Here is a 20664-nt window from a genome sequence, read left to right on the forward strand (position 1 = left end):
CATTTTTAATAAACACTCTGATGTTTTCTCTGAAGATGGTAAAGAAGCCACACTTTCAGAAGTGATGCCTTCTACCTGGACTTCAGTTGGTCATTAGATCCCACTTCCTTGAGACATTCTGAAATTCCCAGTGATTTAGTTTTAAAAACTACCCCCAGAAAGTCTAGAAATTGAGTATACCATGTTAAAAATTTAACATTTCTCTGAAAAATCAGCATCACATAACTTCCATAAGGAGGATGCTCACAAATAACAATGCAGATTACAAATTTACTTTCTCAAGGAAGCCTATGTATGTATATCAAGATTTTTTTCTTTTTTTTTCAATATATGAGGTTTATTGTCAAATTGGTTTCCATACAACACCCAGTGCTCATCCCAAAAGGTGCCCTCCTCAATACCCATCACCCACCCTCCCCTCCCTCCCACCCCCCATCAACCCTCAGTTTGTTCTCAGTTTTTAAGAGTCTCTTATGCTTTGGCTCTCTTCCACTCTAACCTCTTTTTTTTTTTCTTCCCCTCCCCCATGGGTTTCTGTTAAGTTTCTCAGGATCCACATAAGAGTGAAACCATATGGTATCTGTCTTTCTCTGTATGGCTTATTTCACTTAGCATAACACTCTCCAGTTCCATGAATGTTGCGACAAAGGGCCATATTTCATTCTTTCTCATTGCCACGTAGTACTCCATTGTGTATATAAACCACAATTTCTTTATCCATTCATCAGTTGATGGACACAAGATTATTTTTCTAACCACATAAAACCTACAGGGAGATCCTCATTTTAATTTGACTATATGGATATCACATGAGCATTAATCACAAATGAAATGAAGTGAAACTTTCAACCATGTTGGTTTTGGCAACATTCACACAACAGATAGCAAACGTCACCTACGTGTCCACTTATAACAATTGCCCATGTACTATGACTGTCATGGTGTCTCTGCTGCATCTCACTTGATTTGATGACTTCATTTTGTTCTCAAATATACGTTCCTATTTACAGCTAATAGCTCTGAAGTCAGGCAGATTTAGCTGGAAATCCCAGATCTGCCACTTACTAACTTAAGAGACTTCAAGCAATTTACTTCTCCTGTCTTGGTCTCAGCTTCCTTACTGATAAATGGGGATAATATATCTTATCCTATATTTCTGTTGTAAAAATTGATTATATATATCAAGCACTTAAATTGGTGCCTGGCACACTGCATGCACTCAGAAGTGACAGCTGGTATCATTATCATAAAGACATTCTCTAAAAATACCAGGGCTCATTTTCATTAGTAATTACTTTTACCTTTCAAAGTATTTATAGCGATTCTTTCCAGTTACTTCAGGATCTGCATAAACCTCTTTGGCCATCTGAAAAGATGTATCTGTTCTAAAATGAAGCAGGAGAACATTATTAAAGTCTAACATGTCATTTCCAAACATTTCTATTTCATATTTTTATGTCTATAAAGTAGGAGATACACAGGGTATCTGAGACTGAGAGCAAAGTCTTCTCTAACATGCATCTGACTGACCTACATCTCAGACTAGATAATACAGTAAAACCTTAGATTGTGAGTAACTTGTTCTGTGAGTGTTCTGTAAGACAAGCAAACATTTCTAACAAATTTTACTTGATACATGAGCAATGTCTTGCAATACAAGAGGTACCAGATGACAAATGTCACATGATCACAACTGAGCCAATGGTTCTTCTCTCTCTCTCTCTCACTGCGGGGCTGTGGGTGATCCTCTTCCATGCTCAGCTGTTCAGTCTCAGGCCATGGTGTTTGGCAGAAATCAGTGATTTTTCAGAATGTTGGAAGGTGCCCACAACTGACACTGGTATTTTCTTGTCACTTCAAAACACCTGTGGACAGTAGCACCTGTGTGGCTCAAGTCGGTTAAGCGTCCGACTTCAGCTCAGGTCATGATCTCACAGTTTGTGAGTTCGAGCCCCGCATCAGGCTCTGTGCTGACAGCTCAGAGCCTGGAATCTGCTTCAGATTCTGTGTCTCCCTCTCTCTGCCCCTCTCCCACTCATGTTTTCTCTCTCAAAAATAAATAAACGTTAAAAAAAAAAGTTCAAAGCACCTATGGACAGTCCTTTGCTTTTCCATACAAGAGTAAGCCTAGGAATGCTTTGCTTCATTCTAGGTCAGGTTGCCTGCAGATAAAGACCCTTTCCTTTGCTGCCTTATTACCAGTTACATTAAATATAGTAAATGACAAAGAGTTTATTAATACTGTACTGTAGTCAATATCCATGTGAGTGTATACAATGGTGCCCATGCAGTAAAAGATTCCACTGAGCCAAGAGACAGCAGTGATTCCATTAGTGAAAGTCATCCTACACAATAACCCTCCTCTCTCTTGTCTCCCTCACACCAGCCATGAAGGTTTTCAAAGGTAAGTGCAGGTTAATTTGTTCACTTTTCTTTATATTTTGTATTTTCCTTATGATTTTATATTATATTACAGTATTGTAATCATTTTTATATGAATATTTTTGGGTTGTGGAACTAATCGTCTGAATGTCCATTATTTCTTATGGGGAAATTCGCTTTGATATACAAGTGCTTTGGATTACAAGCGTGTTTCCAGAATGAATTATGCTCTCAAACCAAGGTTTTGCTGTAATTACTTTCCCTGAGCCAGGAAGCCAGGAACCAACAAGAGGAAGTAAGAGTAAGAAAAGAATAGACATAGGCTATCCCACATACAAAAATGCACACTTTTAATTAATAGTACATAGGAATAACAGAGTTTTAAGAGACAATTTTTTATGTCCATGCTGAAAGGTAGCTTTTTAAAATTTACTAAGTTTGACTCAAATAATTGAAAGAATAAAGAATTCAAGAGACTTATCTCTGAAGGTGCTTTGGCTGTAAGTCTCCAAAAATATATATTTAGATACTAGCAGAAAGGTATAGTTGCAATTTCTAAGATAGATCAAAGAAACAACAAATTCAGCCCCCTCTACCTTTGCTGGCAAGTTGTTATTTAATATATATATTCACTCCAAGGTTCTGAGAATATCTACTAACTTATAAACCTATAACCATTGCCCCTAAATCAGGCTTGTTTTGGGTAGAGGGGTTAACATATTTTTTTCAATGTTTATTTACTTTTGAGAGAGAGAGAGAGAGAGAGAGAGAGAGAGAGACAGACAGGGTGTGAGCGGGAAAGGAGCAGAGAGAGGCAGACACAGAATCCAAAGTAGGCTCCAGGCTCTGACCTGTCAGCACATAGTCCGATGCGGGGCTCAAACCTATGAACTGCGAAGTCATGACCTGAGCTGAAGTCAGACACTTAAATGACTATGCCACCCAGCCCCCCCACTAGGTAGAGGGGTTAAGAGAGAGAATTGGGGGTCAATCAACCTAGGTATAACATCACAATTGTACTTTCAAAAAATGAAGAATAAAAAATTTTAAGAAGAAAAATAAATTCATTAAAAACATGAGTAGCAACTGAAGCTACCTGACACTTACATGGCAAGGTGCCAGAGGGCTTCTCTGTGTTTCTCCTCATGTCTCTTCCATTCCTGACGGATGAATGGTGGGACAGGGTCTGCCTTGCTCCAATACAGAGAATATCTTGGATAATGAATCAGGTTACTGAACATGGTTCTAAACCTGGGAACTTTTCTCTAATATTAAGACAGGGAGGTAGGGAAGAAAAGGACAAAATTTTACCATCAGATTTTCTAAAGCATTTTATTTATTATTGTAAATTTTTTTTAAAGGTACAAAACAGTGAATGTGGCATAGAAAGAAGAGATATTGTATATGCACAGACTATCTCTAGAAAGATACCCAAGAAACTGATAATAGATGACTACGAGAAGGGGCCTGAGGGTCAAAATTTACTTCACACTATATACGCTTTTGTACTACTTGAATTCTTTTAACACAGGCATACGTTACTTTCCCCACTGAAATAAATTAGGTTATAATGAATCCTTTATTCACTATTAATTAATACTCACACTGAGCCACAAGTATCAAGATGCCTTGTCCCCTAGGAGTCATGACAAAGTAATTTCTGCAGAATATAAAATCCACTGGAGATCTGATGACTAGTTAATCTGATCAGTGCAGTCAGTAAAACTAGATGGTTCAAGTTCATCAGGCTGCCTTAGTGAATGAATTAGACCTACCAGTCTGTTTCGAATCAGGTTAGCTTGGATATTTGCCTGTGTGTGGTCTTTCTCACTTGACACAATAAACAATGGGTCTGCAAAATAAGCAATAAGGTAGTATAAGGAATAGAACATACTCCTGGGCTGAGAATAATGGCAAAACAATGTAATTACTTAATTGGGAAACAAATTATAAAAACTAGATACTGCCTAAATCTGTAGCAACTCACAGCCCTGTTACTCTACCACCAGTGAGAGTCTATTAGATTCATCTCTTTTCAATGTATTCCAAAGTCAGTTTATAGAAATGGAAGGCAAAAAGAAGGCCTAATAAGTTCTCAAGCACCAGAGCTTAAACATGCGGTCTTCTCTCCTATGAACAAACCACTTTCTGGGTCTGGATAGGCCAGGAAATACTCTAAGATGAAAGACCATGTATACACTCACTACACCCATCTGCAAGTGAAAGAAATAACACATTTGGGCACTACTTCCCCTATTCAGGACAAAAGAAAGATACAAACTCTTCACAACATGGTACCTCAGAATTGATAAATGTAGTAAGTAAATGTCATTGTCTAACAAGAGATAAATAAAATCAGCTATAATTCACTCCTTGAATCTGTAAGTATGTTGATGACAGGACTAAATTTTTCTCCAAAGTTCGACAAAAGATTGCCATTATTTTAAGTATGTGCTTGTTAGATACATCTTTAAAGTGATTTATTCAAGCTTTATTGTACCATCCCTTAAAATTAAACAGTATGGCATTAAATTCATAAGCAAGTCTATTCAGAAACAGACTTGATTTCCCAAGTACACATCTCTTAAGAAACAAATACCTGACCAACTAGTCTAGATGACTTGGTAACATATTTCTTCTAATATGCTGGTATGGTGATTTATAAGTAATTTAATTTAAATTTAATTTAGATAATGTGAGTCAGTTCCTAGAGTCTAGTAATTCCTCAGTTACCCAACAAAAATGATATACTGGAAACAGACATTTAATATTCCCCCCAAGGTTCAAAAGCTATAAGAGGCTCAAGCTCTCTTTCATTCAAGAAAGATTTATTGACTGACTACTATGTTCAAGGTGCTTGGAACACATCAACAAAAAGATAAAGATCCCTGACTTCATGAGAGAGAAAGACAATAATAACAACATAACAAATTAGCATATTATATAATACGTTAGAGTTAGAGGGTAGTATTACTAAAAAAAAGCGGGGAAAGAACAGCTAAGGGAGATGGGGCTGCAATTTTACACATGGTAGTCAAGGCAGGCCTCACTGAGAAGGTGACATTTAAGGAGACTTGCAAGTGGGGAGTTAACTATACAGTTATCTGAAGGAAGAGAGTTTGAAGCAGAGAAAACAGCTAGAGCAAATGCCCTAGGACAGCGGCATGCCCGACATGTTTGGAGAACAGCAAAGAGACCAACATGATTGAAACACAGTGAGAGAGGGAAAAAATAATAGAGAAAAGGTCAGGGAAGTTACCCAGGGCCTACATCACAGGGAGCTTTGTGAGCCACTGAAAAGAATTTGGCTTTCATCTGAGTAAAGTGGGGAACCACTGCAAGATTTTGAGCCAAGAAGCGATAAAATCTCACTTACATTTTAAAATGTTCATTGTGGTTGCCCATGAAGAACAGACCTCACGGAAGCAATGGAAGAGGCAGGGAGACCTATTAGGAGGCTACTGCAATAAGCCTAGAGAAGAGATATGATGTTGGTTTGCACCATGGTGGTGGCAACAGAAGTGATGAAATAGGGCAGGATTCTAGATATATTTTTAAGGTGGAACAGAAGGGACTTATTAATGTGTTGGAATGGTGTGAGAGAGAGAGAGAGAGGAAACATGATGGCCTCAGCAGCTAAAGTATGGGGTTGGTATCAACTGATACAGGAAAACCTGTGGTGGAGCAAGTTTGAACATTAGGAAAGCATGCTTAGGTATCTATTATGTGTCCAAGTGGAGATATAAAGTAGGCAATTTCATATACAAATCTACAGTTTGGGATAAAGTCTGGACCTGTGATACAAACTTGGGAATCATCACCTTTAGATATTATCTTCTTTAGCTTCATCACCCAAATCCACCTCTATGACTCAAGTTGAGAAGGTGATGGAAACTGGGCTGATTTAGGAAGGGCAAGGCCAAATTTTATGGCCTAAAATTACAGACTAGTGAATTTGAAGGCAGGACGAATGCACCTGTTTAAAGGGAAGAAGGCTATAGCTTCAACACGTCTAATATATTGGGAATAGCATCGGACGAAGGGAAACTTCTATTCGTATTCTTTTTTTAAGTGATTTAAAAGATGTCACTGGGCCTATGGTTCCAACTGTGTTGTTCATCTTAAGTGAATTTAGCCTGCATTTCCCCTAACTCTAAATAATAAATTATAAACCATTCTCCTCTTATTCCTATAAGGAGTATGAAGACATGATCTATAGAAACATTCCTGCCATCTATAGAAGATAATTACACAATACTATGTGATTTATGACTACACATTCTGTGACATACCCTACAATTGTGATCATAATCATTGCTCAAAGGCAATAGAAAGACCCCTGAGATGCCGAGGTAATGGCACTCACCAGGCATCACTTGCTTATTCTTACACGAGTGTTAAGTGCTTTATGTGCAATATTCCATTTAATCCTCACAAAAACCCAATGAGGTAGGCACTAGGCCTCCATTTTATAGGTGAGGAAACTGAGGCTTCAAGAAGTTAGCCACTTACGGATGGAACAGTTAGAATGTGAACTCCAATTCTTCTGGCTCCCAGGCCTTACATTATCAAAAGCCCATGAATTTTACAGGGAAAAGTTTCTCATGGAAATCATGAGAAAGCCCCTCAGCCAATTTACCCATCTTGTAGAAACTGTTCTAATAAGCCTAGGAAGTTGTCACACCAAGTAATCATAAGAGACAGGAAGTGTTTCAAACCCCAAGACATAATGATTACCTTTAGGGAAAGGCATAATAAATTGCATATTCTGGGGGAAAAGATAGCAAGAAAGAGCTTATGATAAACCTAGAAAGCATTTTAAAACATTTTTGGAAGCTAGAAAAATTAAATGGATCATATATTTAAAAGGCTTTAACTATCAGGGCAATAGTGTAGCTACTAATCCATCAACAAATTTAGATTCAGGAAAGTGATAACATATGATGGTCACTTAGACATTTGAGAGACACAAAACATTTAGCAAAAAATTGAGGAAACTGCAAAATGGTATACAAATGAGGTATGATCTATAAAAAATGATGTTAACTCTAAAGTACTTTACAAATGTATCTGAATTAACCTTAATTGCTAGAGTGATCAGAGAAGTAAAAATTACATTTAATGAAGACACCCAAAGCTTCTTGGAGGAGCAAAAGCCTTGCAGACAATTAACTATGGTGAAAAGGCCATTGGGTTTGAGGGGTGTGGGTGGGTGAAGGGTGAAAAAACTTGGAAATGTGCTTATGTGTGTGTATCACTGACCACAACACCCACCCACTGCAGTTCTTTCTGTCAGGATGGAAATCTGACCCAAGCCAGTCAACTCATTGGCTGGTCAAGAACATATCTCATTTCTCCAATTTTCAGCTAAGATACACAAGGACTCACAGGTGAGCTTTATTTAGGATAAGAGGCCATGTAGACTGCCACCCCAGTCCCTGTCATAGTAAAAGAAATCCATAAACAAGTGGCTTTCTGTCAGATGGAAGGACACATATATGCACAGAAAAAAGCAGGGTTAGAGTTGCCAGATAAAATACAGGATCCTCAGTTAAATTTAAATTTCATGTAAGCAATGAATAACTTTTTATATAAATAGATCCCAAATATTGCATGGGACTAAAATATTACTTGTTATTTATCTCAAATGCAAATTTAACTGCACATCCTGTATTTTTACTTGCTAAATCTGACAACCTAAACAAGGTTAAAAAAAAAAATAGGTCCAAGAAATCAAGCAGAAGGGCACTACACCTTAGTTCTGACCTTCCCTGTCTTGGTTCTACTTTGTCCTGGCTATATTATGCTTCCTGTCCATTAATAGACGTGAGATTGCCCGTCTAATTGGAAGAATCCAAACTTTATTTGGCCTATTTTGAGTGGGTTTCTGTTCCTTGCAAGGGACACGGAAACATTTAGTAACCCCCTGCAGAAAAAAAAGGGGGGGGGGGAGAGACTTTTAAGGATAAAAGAGGAAACTTGATAAATTATTTGCCTGTCTTTACTAAATAAGTATATCCCATTCTCAAATTACTTTTGAAATAAACATGGTGTGTTTACGAGGGTTTACTAGATTTATTTTACAAGACGAAACCAAGAGTGAATAAAGAAAACCACAGGCCAGAATATGTAAGCAACCATTACAAAGCCCCTATACCAGGAAATGGGTAACCTATTGATTCCCAGTGAAAGAAGATCCTGGGAATCCCAGAGGAGATACCACACGGTTAAAAGCAATGCAAGGTTCAGGTGAAAAGCATGGGACTGCTGAGGGCAAAATCGGGAAAAAAAAATGTACCAACACTGGAATAGGTGCTGAGAAGGCTGCAAAAATGTGTTAAACAAGAACTTAAAAAACTTAAGGTCCAGTAGAAGAGACAGAACATAAACGGGCAAGCTGGGCATTAAAATAAACTGGGGCTTTACTGATCCAAAGGAACACAGTGGACCTAGTTTATAAGCAGTGCTTTGATAAATAACAATGTTTTAAAAGAAAGAGAGAAAACTGAAAACAAAGCCGAGATAAACTGGTACTTCTTTATCTACAAAGCCAAATTTGGAGTTGCCCAGAGAATGGGAAAGGGAAGGTCATTTTTGTCTGGCACTTCATACAATTAGAATGAGGGAATGTTGAGTGAATCTCCAAGTCTGCTAAATCATTGCATACATTTCTGGATAACAAAACACCCGGTACAGATTTCAGAAAGATTGCTTAAAGCTGTGCAGACTATCTAGAAAAGACGGTGGGGACAGTAAAGCGATTGCCCGCGGTGTTCCTCCTAGACGCAGAGCGCACCTGAGGCTTCCGACGCGCGCACAGGAGCACCGCCACCTGGGGAGCTCTGCGCTGCTCTCACCCAACAAAGGATAACCGTGGTGAGGGGATCGTCCCGAGGCTGGTCTCCCGTTCACCTCGCCCCTTAGCCGGGTATCACCGACCCAAAGCCCACCTAGGCCAGGAGTCGACAACTCTGGAGGGAGGTCCGGTGCCGCCCTTACCGTACAGAAAATCATATGGTCGACTGGAGGAGACGTTGCCCCAGGTCCCCGACTTCACCCCGCACCGGGTTTGAGACACCTGCGGGTTGGCCTGGGGCTCCTCGATAGTCACTACATGGTTCATGGTGTCGACTCTTCCCTCCGGCCAGCCGGGGACCAACTAGAAAAGCCTAGCTGTTGTGCGCACGGCAGCTATGGTAACCTCCGCCAGAACGCTGAGAGAAGGGGCGGGGCGAGGAGCAGGAGAGGATGGTCCGGACGAATGCGCGGGGAGGGGCTTGGAACGGAAGGGCGGGGATTGTGTGGGAAAGGACCAGTAGGGTGAAGAAAAGGGAGGGGCGGGGCGAGACGCAGGAAGGGAAGGAAGTGGGGAAAGGAGAGCGCGGAGGAGCGTAAAAGGGTGTGTGGGGTGGGGAGAGAAGAAGGATGGAAAAGAAGGGCGGGCTTGAGGAGGGAAGGGTGCCGGGTGGGGAAGGGCGTCCTCACTTCTCAGTGCACTTACAAGAGTACCGCGAGCCCTCGACCGCCCTCCTTGGGCCCTCGCCTCTGGCTGCTCTTCAAATCCAGCAGAGATTTGACCATTAAAATTCTTAACTCTTTCGGAAATCCCAGGGAAATCTCAATCTTCTAGTATAGTTTAGGTTTTTCATTTCCGACATCCCCTTTCCGCAGCGCTTGTTCTGCTTTTAAAACTATTAAGCAAAATTTTAAACATAGGCAAAGGTAAATCCACTTTTAATAACCTTCACGGACTCATCACCAAGAATCAACAATTAACATTTTGCCCATCTAGTTTCATCCCCTCGCCTGCTCCGTGTTTAACTATTTTGAAACAGATCCCAGACATTTTACCCTTAAATTAATCTGCATCTCAAACTGACACGGATTTTCTTAACTTCACCACCATTATCACATGTAACAAAATTAGTAATTCCTTTGTATCATCTAATACTCAATACATATTCAAATTAACTTGGCTGAATCCAAAATATCATTTAATAGTTGGGGGTTTTTTTTCCCATTAAAAGCATAAAAAAAAAAGTCTTCACACTGCATTTTGGTATGTCTCTTAAGTCTTATCCTAGAACAATAGATTTCTAATACTTTGAATGATTTTATTACCTGGGATTCTTCTATAAACTTTCTCTCACCAGCTCTGGTTATCATGAAATACAGGGATCCTAGAGGAAAGGCGTGATAAATGCTGGGCTTTTTCACTTTAATTATAAAATTTCAGAGAAATTAGTTGGTCCCCTAGCAACCTCCAATGTTAACCAGTAAGGTTTTGTTTAGTTATTATTAGCAATGCATACATTTTACATATCTGATGAGTTTTAATCCATTATTATTTATGATGCTCAAATTATCCTGTTAGGCTAGTGGCACACCTTAGAGTTGACTTCTTTATCCCTTTGATGTGATCTATAGACACATAGAATAAGCCTCCTGGGCTGCTATCCCTCTTTCCACACATACTCCTGGTTTTGTTTGCTCCTAAACTTCTTGGGGCTTTTGAACCAGCCATATACTTTGTCACTCCCAAGTCTTTGCTCAAACTGATTTCTTTGCCTAAAATGCTTTTTCCTATTTATGCACCCCAACTAATTTAGGTCTCCTTGAAGACTCAGTGCTAACCTTACTACATTTATGTAGCTTCCCCAAATCCCCCAAATAGATTGAGGGTTCATTCTTTCTTCCAATGCTATAGTAGCACCAATATCATGGATCACCTTGCATTAGTAATGGTTTGCAACTCTCCTGCACACAACTGTGTGTTCATTGTGGACACAGGCCTTCACATGGTCATTTGGTATCTCTGAAGTACCTGGTAAATAAAATCTTAATAAAACGATTCCTAAATGAATAAATACATCCACTTATTAAACAAATTTACTGTCAGGGTACCTAGGTGGCTCAGTCAGTTGAGTGTCCAACTTCGGCTCAGGTCATGATCTCATAGTTTCTGGGTTTGAACCCCACATTGGGCTCTGTGCTGACAGCTTAGAGCCTGGAGCCTGCTTCAGAGTCTGTGTCTCCCTCTCTTTCTGCCCTTCCCCCACCGGTTCTCTCTCTTTCTCTCTCCCCCCCCAAAATAAATTAAAAAAAAAAAACCAATTTACTGTCTACTATAAAATAGGTATTGAAGATTCTGAGATAATTTATACAGCTCATTGGATGGTGAAGAAAACAGACCCAGAAACAAATAAAATACAATGTTGTATGGTGTGATATTTTTCTGTCTGTGGGCATAGCTACATTTCCACTTTCTGTCCATTTTCCCCAGAATGCTCCTCACCCCTGGCCCCCCCCCCCCATCTTCACGCTGCTGACTTCTCATCGTTCAAGTTCTCAGCTAAAATGTCCCCTCAGAAAGACTTACCTCACTGAATCACATAAATTAATCTTAAGTAGCCAACAACCAGCCCCCTCCATAAATACACTGGAAGACATTCACCAATAAATATGTCAAATGTGATGAGATAAGTGACTATGTGAATGTCTTACATAGACTGTACTGGCCATTTTACAGGAGTTGTTCACTCTCTCCCTTGCTGGGAGGAAGCAAGTAGCCATGTTGGGGACCCTACATACCAAAGTACCGATCCTCTTGGAGCTGAGGGCAGCCTCCAACCCACAGCCAGCAAGAAACCAAATCCTTCACTCCTACAACTGCAGGAAACTGAATTGTGCCAACAACTTGAGTGAAATTAAAAGCATATCCTTCCCAGGGCATGTGGGTGGCTCAGTGGGTTGAGCATCCATCTCTTGATTTCGGCTCAGATCATGATCTCATGGATCATGAGTTAGAGCCCAATGTTGGGCTCTGCGTGGACAGCATGGAGCCTACTTGGGATCCTCTCTCTCTCTCTCTCTCTGTCTCTCTCTCTCTCTCTCTGTCCCTCCCCTGCTCACACTTTCTAAATACGTACATACATACATACTTAAAAAAAAAAAAAAGGATATCCTTCCCCATTAGAGCCTCAGATAAGACCACAGTTTCATCCAATATCTTGATTGTAGTCTTGTGAGACCCTAATCAGAGGAGCTACTTAAGCCATGTCTAGATTCCTAACTATAAAAAACTGAGATAATAAATGTGTATTCCCACTAGGTTTTTGCTAATATTGCTACACAGCAAGAATTAACATTAGTTAATTCCACTAATGTGGAATCTTTATGAAATTACATTCTGCGTCTTGTGGTTTACTTGTATAAAAGTAACTTTGATAATGTAGAGAGGCGTAAGTTAATAAAAAACCCATGTTGGGAGACAGTTTGCTGTGTTTCTGCTTGTCTTGTAAGGGGGATACTGTCTGCCTTGTTCCTTTGTGTAGGAAACAACCTTGGACAATAGAGATAGTGTGTGATTCTGGAATAAAGGGCAGGTTTGCTAACAACTTTAGAAGTCAGATGGTCTCCCTTTGAGCAAAGGGCATACATTCTTACTGCCTATTATTAAAGATTTGGGTTTCCTAATATCATTATTTTTTTCCTATAATGCAACCCAGTGTGTATGCAGATGTCATCTGGCCTTCGTTACATCACCGTGTGGGAATTGGGGCTCAGAGAACTGGCACAAAAATGCTGATACATTACTGCTATGGCTGTAAGAAATAAATTATCCCTTATCTCTAACCTAACAGCTGTCTGGCTTCTATTAGCGTTCATGGGACTGTGGTAGGCAAATTGGGTAAAATTTCAAAACCTTCAGAGTTCTTGAAAAGCTACAGAGCATAATGTATTTCACATCTTTAGCTGTGAAATTTGGAAAGCTTTCCCCCATCCCCAGAGACAAAGTGTAAATACTATACAAAATTACCTCCAAACTTATTAACTAGGGAAGTGAGAATTCAGGACCTGTAATTCTTCTGTCTCAGCATATGGTGTCACTCCTCTACCAACATCAACTACCCACCCTTGCTTGGTGAAGTCTCCATACCTGGAATTAGTTAGGCATGAAAAATAGCTAAGTACTTTCATCATGGAGGGATTTTAGTTGTTGCTTGTTACATTACTAGGGCTGTCATCCACAGAATGCTTGGTGCCATTCATAGGTGATGTTCCCATTCAGTACTTCACAATAACGTATTCACTGTACTATAAAAGAAGTCCATTACAGTCACCTTTTCAACTCTTGCTGCCTACTAATATAGCAATTACAATAGCACTAACAAAGAGCCCCAGGGGCTTAAAATAGTAATGTATTGCTGATTATAATCATAACCGGGAAGCGAGAATGTGATATGAAATGTACTAATCAAACCAGCCTCTGAGTTGCCTCTGTAAAACAGATGGTTGAATCTAATCTCTCTCTTTGTTTTTTTTTAATTTAAATTCAAGTTAGTTAACATACAGTGTAGTCTTTAGTATTGGCTTCAGGATTCATCCCGTGATTCATCTCTTACATAAGACACCCAGTGCTCATCCCAAAAAGTGCCCTCCTTAATGCCCATCAGCCATTTAACCCATCCCCCATCCACCTCCCTTCCAGTTTGTTCTCTGTATTTAAGTCTCTTATAGTTTGCCTCCCTCTCTGTTTTTATCTTATTTTACTTTCCACACGCCACGTACTCTCAATTTAATCTCTAATTACAGCTCTCTAAAATTGTGTTTTTCTTGGAGGAAGTGGGTTTTTGAGATTTTTCTTGGGGGAGAATGGGAAATACTAAATGTCATTGTTTTATACTCCTACGTTTCCTTTAATACTAAAACCATCCTGTTGCTGGGTAAACTCCAGAGACCTAGGGCCCTGGGGAACTGACCCAGCCAGACCTGAAGGAGTTGCTGAAGGTTCTTGGTCCTGTCACGAGAAGGAACTCAAGGACACACACTCAGCATAGTGGATGAGTAACAGAAGCAGGAAAGTTTATTAAATAAAAAAGTACACTTTGGAAATATGATAGCAAGAAAGAGAGAGCGATGCATGCCCTGAGGGTTTGGGTGTCTTGTTATTGACCTTTGCTAACTAGGAGTCAGAATATTTATTACTTGGGAAACAATGCTTCATGTTTTTTCTTCCTAATTTGGTCAGAGGTTTCTCTTAACAGCATCCACAACCTTGGCTCCGTCTTGTTAGATCTAGCTTCTTGTGGAGTGCTGCCAGGACAGGCTTCTGACTTTCCCAACAGCTGGCCATGACTTCCTCGGTGCTGGCCTCCAGGTATCCTGTTAGAACCTAACTAACTGCCTACTCTAACAATCCCACAAGTCTAAGACATTTAGACTGAGTAAGAAAAGTAAAGAATGACGTTAATGTAAAAACCAATCATTAACCTTAAAGCTTACCTCTTCATAAATTAAAAGGCAGAAGAAAAAGTAACCTACATGTGTGGGGTAGCTGTGCCATTCTGAAAGAAGAGGAGAGGCAAGTAGCTGGATATAAACAACTAAATATTTCACCTTGGAAAGGAATATCTTTTGGTCCTCTTTTTCATGGGCAGGAGAATACTCCATTCTGAAGAAGCAGTTGTTGGAAGGGTTTTAAGAGTCACAGTGCTCAGGGAGGAAACTAAGAGATTGTTAATATCTTGAACACAGCTCATTAAAGGAAGTGGGGGCAGGGTAAGAAGGGGCTGTTACCCAACTGCAAGTTAATACCTATACTTCTCAAGCTGTTCCAAAAAATAAAAATGGAAGGAAAACTTCTAGACTCATTCTATGAAGCCAGCATTACCTTGATTCCTAAACCAGACAGAGACCCCATAAAAAAACAGAACTACAGGCCAATATCCCTGATGAACGTGGATGCAAAAATTCTCAACAAGATACTAGCAAATCAAATTCAACAGCATATAAAATGGATTATTCACCATGATCAAATGGGATTCATTCCTGGGCTGCAGGTCTGGTTCAATATTCACAAATCAATCAATGTGATACATCACATTAATAAAAGAAAGAATAAGAACCCTATGATCCTGTCAATAGATGCAGAAAAAGCATTTGACAAAATACAGCATCTTCTCTTAATAAAAGCCCTCAAGAGGGGCGCCTGGGTGGCGCAGTCGGTTAAGCGTCCGACTTCAGCCAGGTCACGATCTTGCGGTCCGTGAGTTCGAGCCCCGCGTCGGGCTCTGGGCTGATGGCTCAGAGCCTGGAGCCTGTTTCCGATTCTGTGTCTCCCTCTCTCTCTGCCCCTCCCCCATTCATGCTCTGTCTCTCTCTGTCCCAAAAATAAATAAACGTTGAAAAAAAAAAAATTTAATAAAAGCCCTCAAGAAAGTCGGGATAGAAGGAACATACTTAAACACCATAAAAGCCATATATGAAAAGCCCACAGCTAATATCATCCTCAGTAGGGAAAAACCGAGAGCTTTCCCCCTGAGATCAGGAACATGACATAGATGTCTACTCTCACCACTGTTGTTTAACATAGTGTTGGAAGTCCTAGCCTCAGCAATCAGACAACAAAATGAAATAAAATGCATCAAAATTGGCAAAGAAGAAGTCAAACTTTCACTTTTTGCAGAAAACATGATACTCTAAATGGAAAACCAGAAAGATTCCACCAAGACTCCTAGAACTGATACATGAATTCAGCAAAGTCACAGGGTACAAAATCAATATACATAAATAGATTGCATTTTTATATGCCAATAATGAAGTAACAGAAAGAGAGATAAAGAAACTGATCCCATTTACAATCGCATCAAGAACCATAAAATACCTAGGAACAAACCGAACCAAAAATGTAAAAGACCTGTATACTGAAAACTATAGAAAGTTTATGAAGGAAATTAAAGAAGACACAAAGAAATGGAAACACACTCCATGCTCATGGATTGGAAGAATAAATATTGTTAAAATGTCAATACTACCCAAAGCAATCTACACATTCAATGCAATCGCAATCAAAATTGCACTGGCATTCTTCTCAAAGCTAAAACAAACAATCCTAAAATTTGTATCAAACCACAAAAGTCCCTGAATAGCCAAAATAATATTGAAGAAGGAAACCAAAGCAGGAGGCATCACAGTCCCAGACTTTAGCCTCTACTACAAAGCTATAATCATAAAGACAGTATAGTATTGGCACAAAAACAGACACATAGACCAGCAGAATAGAATAGAGAACCCAGAAATGGATCCACAAATGTATGACCGACTAATCTTTGACAAAGCAGGAAAGAGCATCCAATGGAAAAAAGTCTCTTTAGAAAATGCCGCTGGTAGAGCTGGACAGCAACATGCAGAACAATGAAACTAGACCACTTTCTTACACCATACACAAAAATAAACTCAAAATAGATGAAAGACCTAAACGTGAGACAGGAAACCACCAAAACCCTAGAGGCGAAAGCAGGCAACAACCTCTTTGACCTCAGTCGCAGCAATTTCTTACTCAACACATCTCCAAAGGCAAGGGAATTAAAAGCAAAAATGAACATTGGGACCTCATGAAGATAAAAAGCTTCTGCACTGCAAAGGAAACAATCAACAAAACTAAAAGTCAACTGATGGAATGGGCAAAGATATTTGCAAATGATATATCAGATAAAGGACTAGTATCCAAAAATCTATACCAAACACCCCAAAAAACCCAAATAATCTAGTGAAGAAATGGTCAGAAGACATGAATAGACAATTTTCCAAAGAAGACATCCAGATGGGCAACAGACACATGAAAAGATGCTCAATGTCACTCATCATCAGGGAAATACAAATCAAAGCCACTTGAGACACCATCTCATACCAGAGTGGGTAAAATGAACAAATCAGGAAACTACAGATGCTGGCGAGGATGGGGAGAAACAGGAACCCTCTTGCACTGTTGGTGGGAGTGCAAACTGGTGCAGCCACTCTGGAAAACAGTGTGGAGGTTCCTCAAAAAATTAAAAATAGATCTATCCTATAACCCAGCAATAGCACTACTAGGAATGTACCCAAGGGATACAGGAGTGCTGATGCATAGGGTCACGTGTACCCCAATGTTTATAGCAGTGCTTTCAACAATAGCTAAATTATGGAAAGAGCCTAAATGTCCATCAACTGATGAATGGATAAAGAAGATGTGGTATATATATATATATATATATATATATATATATATATATATATATGGGATAGTACTTAGCAATGAGAAAGAATGAAATCATGCCATTTGCAGCAACATGGATGGGACTGGAAAGTATTATACTGAGTGAAATAAGTCAGTCAGAGAAGGACAGATATCATATGTTTTCACTCATATGTGGATCTTAAGAAACTTAACAGAAGACCATGGGGGAAGGGAGGGGAAAAAAATAGTTACAAACAGAGAGGAAGGGAGGCAAACCACAAGAGACTCTTAAATACAGAAAACAAACTGAGGGTTGGTGGGGGGTAGGGAAGAGGGGAAAATGAGTGATGGGCATTGAGGAGGGCACTTCTGGGGATGAGCACTGCGTGTGGTATGTAAGCCAATTTGACAATAAATTATATTCACAAAAAAAGGAAAAAAGAATTATCAGTGCCAATATGGGGGTTATTGGATATTACTAGAGGGAAAAATCAGTTCAACATTTGTTTCTTTGCTTATTTAAGAGATCTTTTCTTTTTCACCCAATGCAGGGGCCAACGTGAGGGCCCACACTGTGCCCAATGCCAGCCCAAACTGAAAACCCTGAGATCAAGACCTGAGCTGAGATCAAAAGTCAGACACTGAACTGACTGAGCCACCCACACATTCCTGGAAAAGAGATTTTTCTATGGGAAAAAATACTTCTAGATTCTTTGTAGTAACAGGGCAAAATAAAGCTTTCTTGGGAATAATTTGTCTAAATAAAACTTTATGCTGTGTCTACCATATGCTAACTGCTGTTGGGGCACCAAAATGAGTATGATAAGATCAAAGTATGTCATCTGCAAATTCACAATATCTTTTTATGACAAAATCATTATTTTTTACTTAAAAGCAAGGACATGACTTAAGCTCTTCAAATAAAACTTAACTTTGTTCCATATCACCTAAAAGGGTAGTGAAAAAGGACATCAAAATTATTAAATTCATTTGCTACCCATGAAGCAGTGTTTTCCAAAGTACATTTAGTGGGATGTGACCAGTGTAGTTTTCCTTGTTTTTCAAATGTAGATAATTGACTTCTTTATCCTACTCTGTGCATGACACATTGTCATCATTGGTCCCTGCAAGGGACCCTTGCAGGGTCTTCATTTATCCCTATTCTCTTCCCCCATTCTGTCAAAAGCATGTCTTTTTATACATATGTATTCTTGTGTGTATTTTTGGTTTTCGTACCCCTTCTTTAATTTTATGTGAATGGTATTGGGCTATGTATCCATTCTCTTTCTTACCTTTTCTCACTACCCATACGCTTTAAAATTTTTTTCCATGTTATTTTGTGTATGTTGTCAATTTCTTCCAGTATGTGCACAGTACACTCCATTTCCCTATCCACCCCCACAGTCATGAATGCCCACATTGCCTCCAGTTCTCTGCCACAGAAGCATGCTGTGAAAATTATTCCCATATACGTTCCCTTGTGGACTTGCTGGGAAGTTCTTCTCAATACAGATCCAGAAATAGAATTGCTGAATCACAGAATATGCACCTATTCTTAAATTAACTGGATACTGACTAACTGCCCTCCAAAATGGCAAGACCATTCCACATTCCCAACAGTCACCTGGGAGGATTCCTGCATCCTTACTAGTACTTGGCATTATTCAGTTTGCTAATTTTTGTCAGTCTAATGGGTATAAAGTGATACCTCATGGTTGTTTTATTTTCTATTTCTGTGACTAGTACTCCTTTGGAATAGCTCTTTTTATGAGTGTTGGCCTCAGTTTTTCTCTTCTGTGTATTCTACATATTCTCTTGCCTTTAATAAGTAGGCAAACAAAAACAAGTTGTTTGAATATTTCTGCTTCTATATACTGTATGTTCATATCCCTTTTCCATTTCTCTATTGGGGTTGCTATTCTCTTATCATTACTTTCTATAAGTTCCTTAAATATTCTAGAATCAATCCCTTGTTGCATTTAGATATTTCAAATATCTTTGACCCATTCATCATTTGTTAAATTTGTCTATAGTTTCTATTAAAAGATAAACTGAGATATATTAAGATTTTTAGGAGCAAAAATTCGTTCAAAATGGGCAGCAGAAATGGTTAGGAATGCTTGCTGCACTACTGGAACACAGAGAGAGGCTTCTACAGAGAAAAGGTGGAAGAAAAGTAAGGAAATTATTGATTGGCTACAGCGAATATCCTAGTTGGCTGTGATTGGCTGTCCTTAGCCTTTTGATTTTGTAAACTTGAGGTATTTATAGGTTTAGATTTTGGTTTGCTTAGTGTAGACCACTGCAGCATTAGCGCCACATCAGTCTATTGGTTTGTTTAATTAATTTAACATGTCCTATGTAAAACCTTAAGCCTTTATTTTGATGTTAAAAAAAAAAAAAAAAAATATATATATATATATATATATATATATATATATATATATATATATATATTTACTTATGATGAACGAAGAACTCTCTAAAGACCTGATGGACAAGGGAAGCCATTTTAGATTTTTTTCTAAGTTAGCATGATGGTATATAAACTTTGTTCATACCAAAAGCCTGATTTATGGACTGCCACACATGCATTGTACATCTGCTTTGTGAATGAGTAGCACAAAGGAAAACCCATCCTGTTCTTGAGATATCAATCAGTGTTCTTGTTCCCTGCATTCCTTTATGACAAAATTCATGATTCCTGCTTATATGCTAATCTATCATCTTTTGAGATGTAAAGAAGTATATTCCCTGTAAAAATTGTTCATTCTCCAGAGTACTTTCATTCCTATGAAGAATGTGTTTCCTAGGCAGCTGTCCTAACTTGGGCTCAAATAAAACTCTCTTTCTTTACTTTTAGAGATTCTAAAAGTTTGTTCAATTTGTGTCGACAAAATTTGTGCTTTTGAAATGCCATCAGATGTACACCACTCCTCAGTATAAAGATAACCTCTACCAACTTTATATTAATGTATTTTGGAGCCCTAAGTAACAGAGACATGCTATTAAAGTTGGGATTTTTTTTTTAAGATTTTATTTTTAAGTGACCTTACACCCAATGGGGTGGGGTTCAAACTCACAACCCAAAGATCAAGAGTCAAACACTCCACCGAGTCAGCCAGGCAACCCTAAAGTTGGGAAGATTATTTTAAAAAGAGATAAGCTCCTCCACTATCACTACCTTTCATTGATTTCTTAGTTTGACCTTTCACATGTAGACTTTTAATGCATCCAGAACCCCACCCTTTGATGTGGTGTTTAATTTTCTTCAGTTTGTTTTC

The 20664-nt window shown here is 39.0% G+C and overlaps 1 protein-coding gene across 5 annotated transcripts in view; it reads right to left on the reverse strand.

Moving 5' to 3' along the window:
* The window catches only part of CFAP91 (cilia and flagella associated protein 91), an 84765-nt gene extending 71332 nt beyond the window's left edge, over positions 1-13433 (reverse strand). Inside the window, exons 1-5 of one of the 5 annotated variants that reach the window (XM_086675341.1) lie at positions 13322-13433; positions 10504-10562; positions 4158-4234; positions 3490-3647; positions 1302-1385 (exon numbers count right to left, since the gene is read on the reverse strand). In XM_086675341.1, the coding sequence (XP_086531467.1) occupies positions 1302-1385; positions 3490-3623 (218 nt within the window). In that variant the 5' untranslated portion in view covers positions 3624-3647; positions 4158-4234; positions 10504-10562; positions 13322-13433. Of the gene's footprint in view, positions 1-1301; positions 1386-3489; positions 3648-4157; positions 4235-9332; positions 9606-10503; positions 10563-13321 lie in introns of those variants that run through there. The other 4 variants (XM_086675338.1, XM_086675339.1, XM_086675340.1 and 1 more) reach the window with 4 other exon arrangements.
* Between the last annotated feature and the right edge of the window lie 7231 nt (positions 13434-20664).

The sequence above is a fragment of the Puma concolor genome, chromosome C2 (assembly GCF_028749965.1).
Source record: "Puma concolor isolate L17-30 chromosome C2, mPumCon1.1.hap2, whole genome shotgun sequence".
In the NCBI taxonomy this organism is placed as follows: Eukaryota; Metazoa; Chordata; class Mammalia; order Carnivora; family Felidae; genus Puma; species Puma concolor.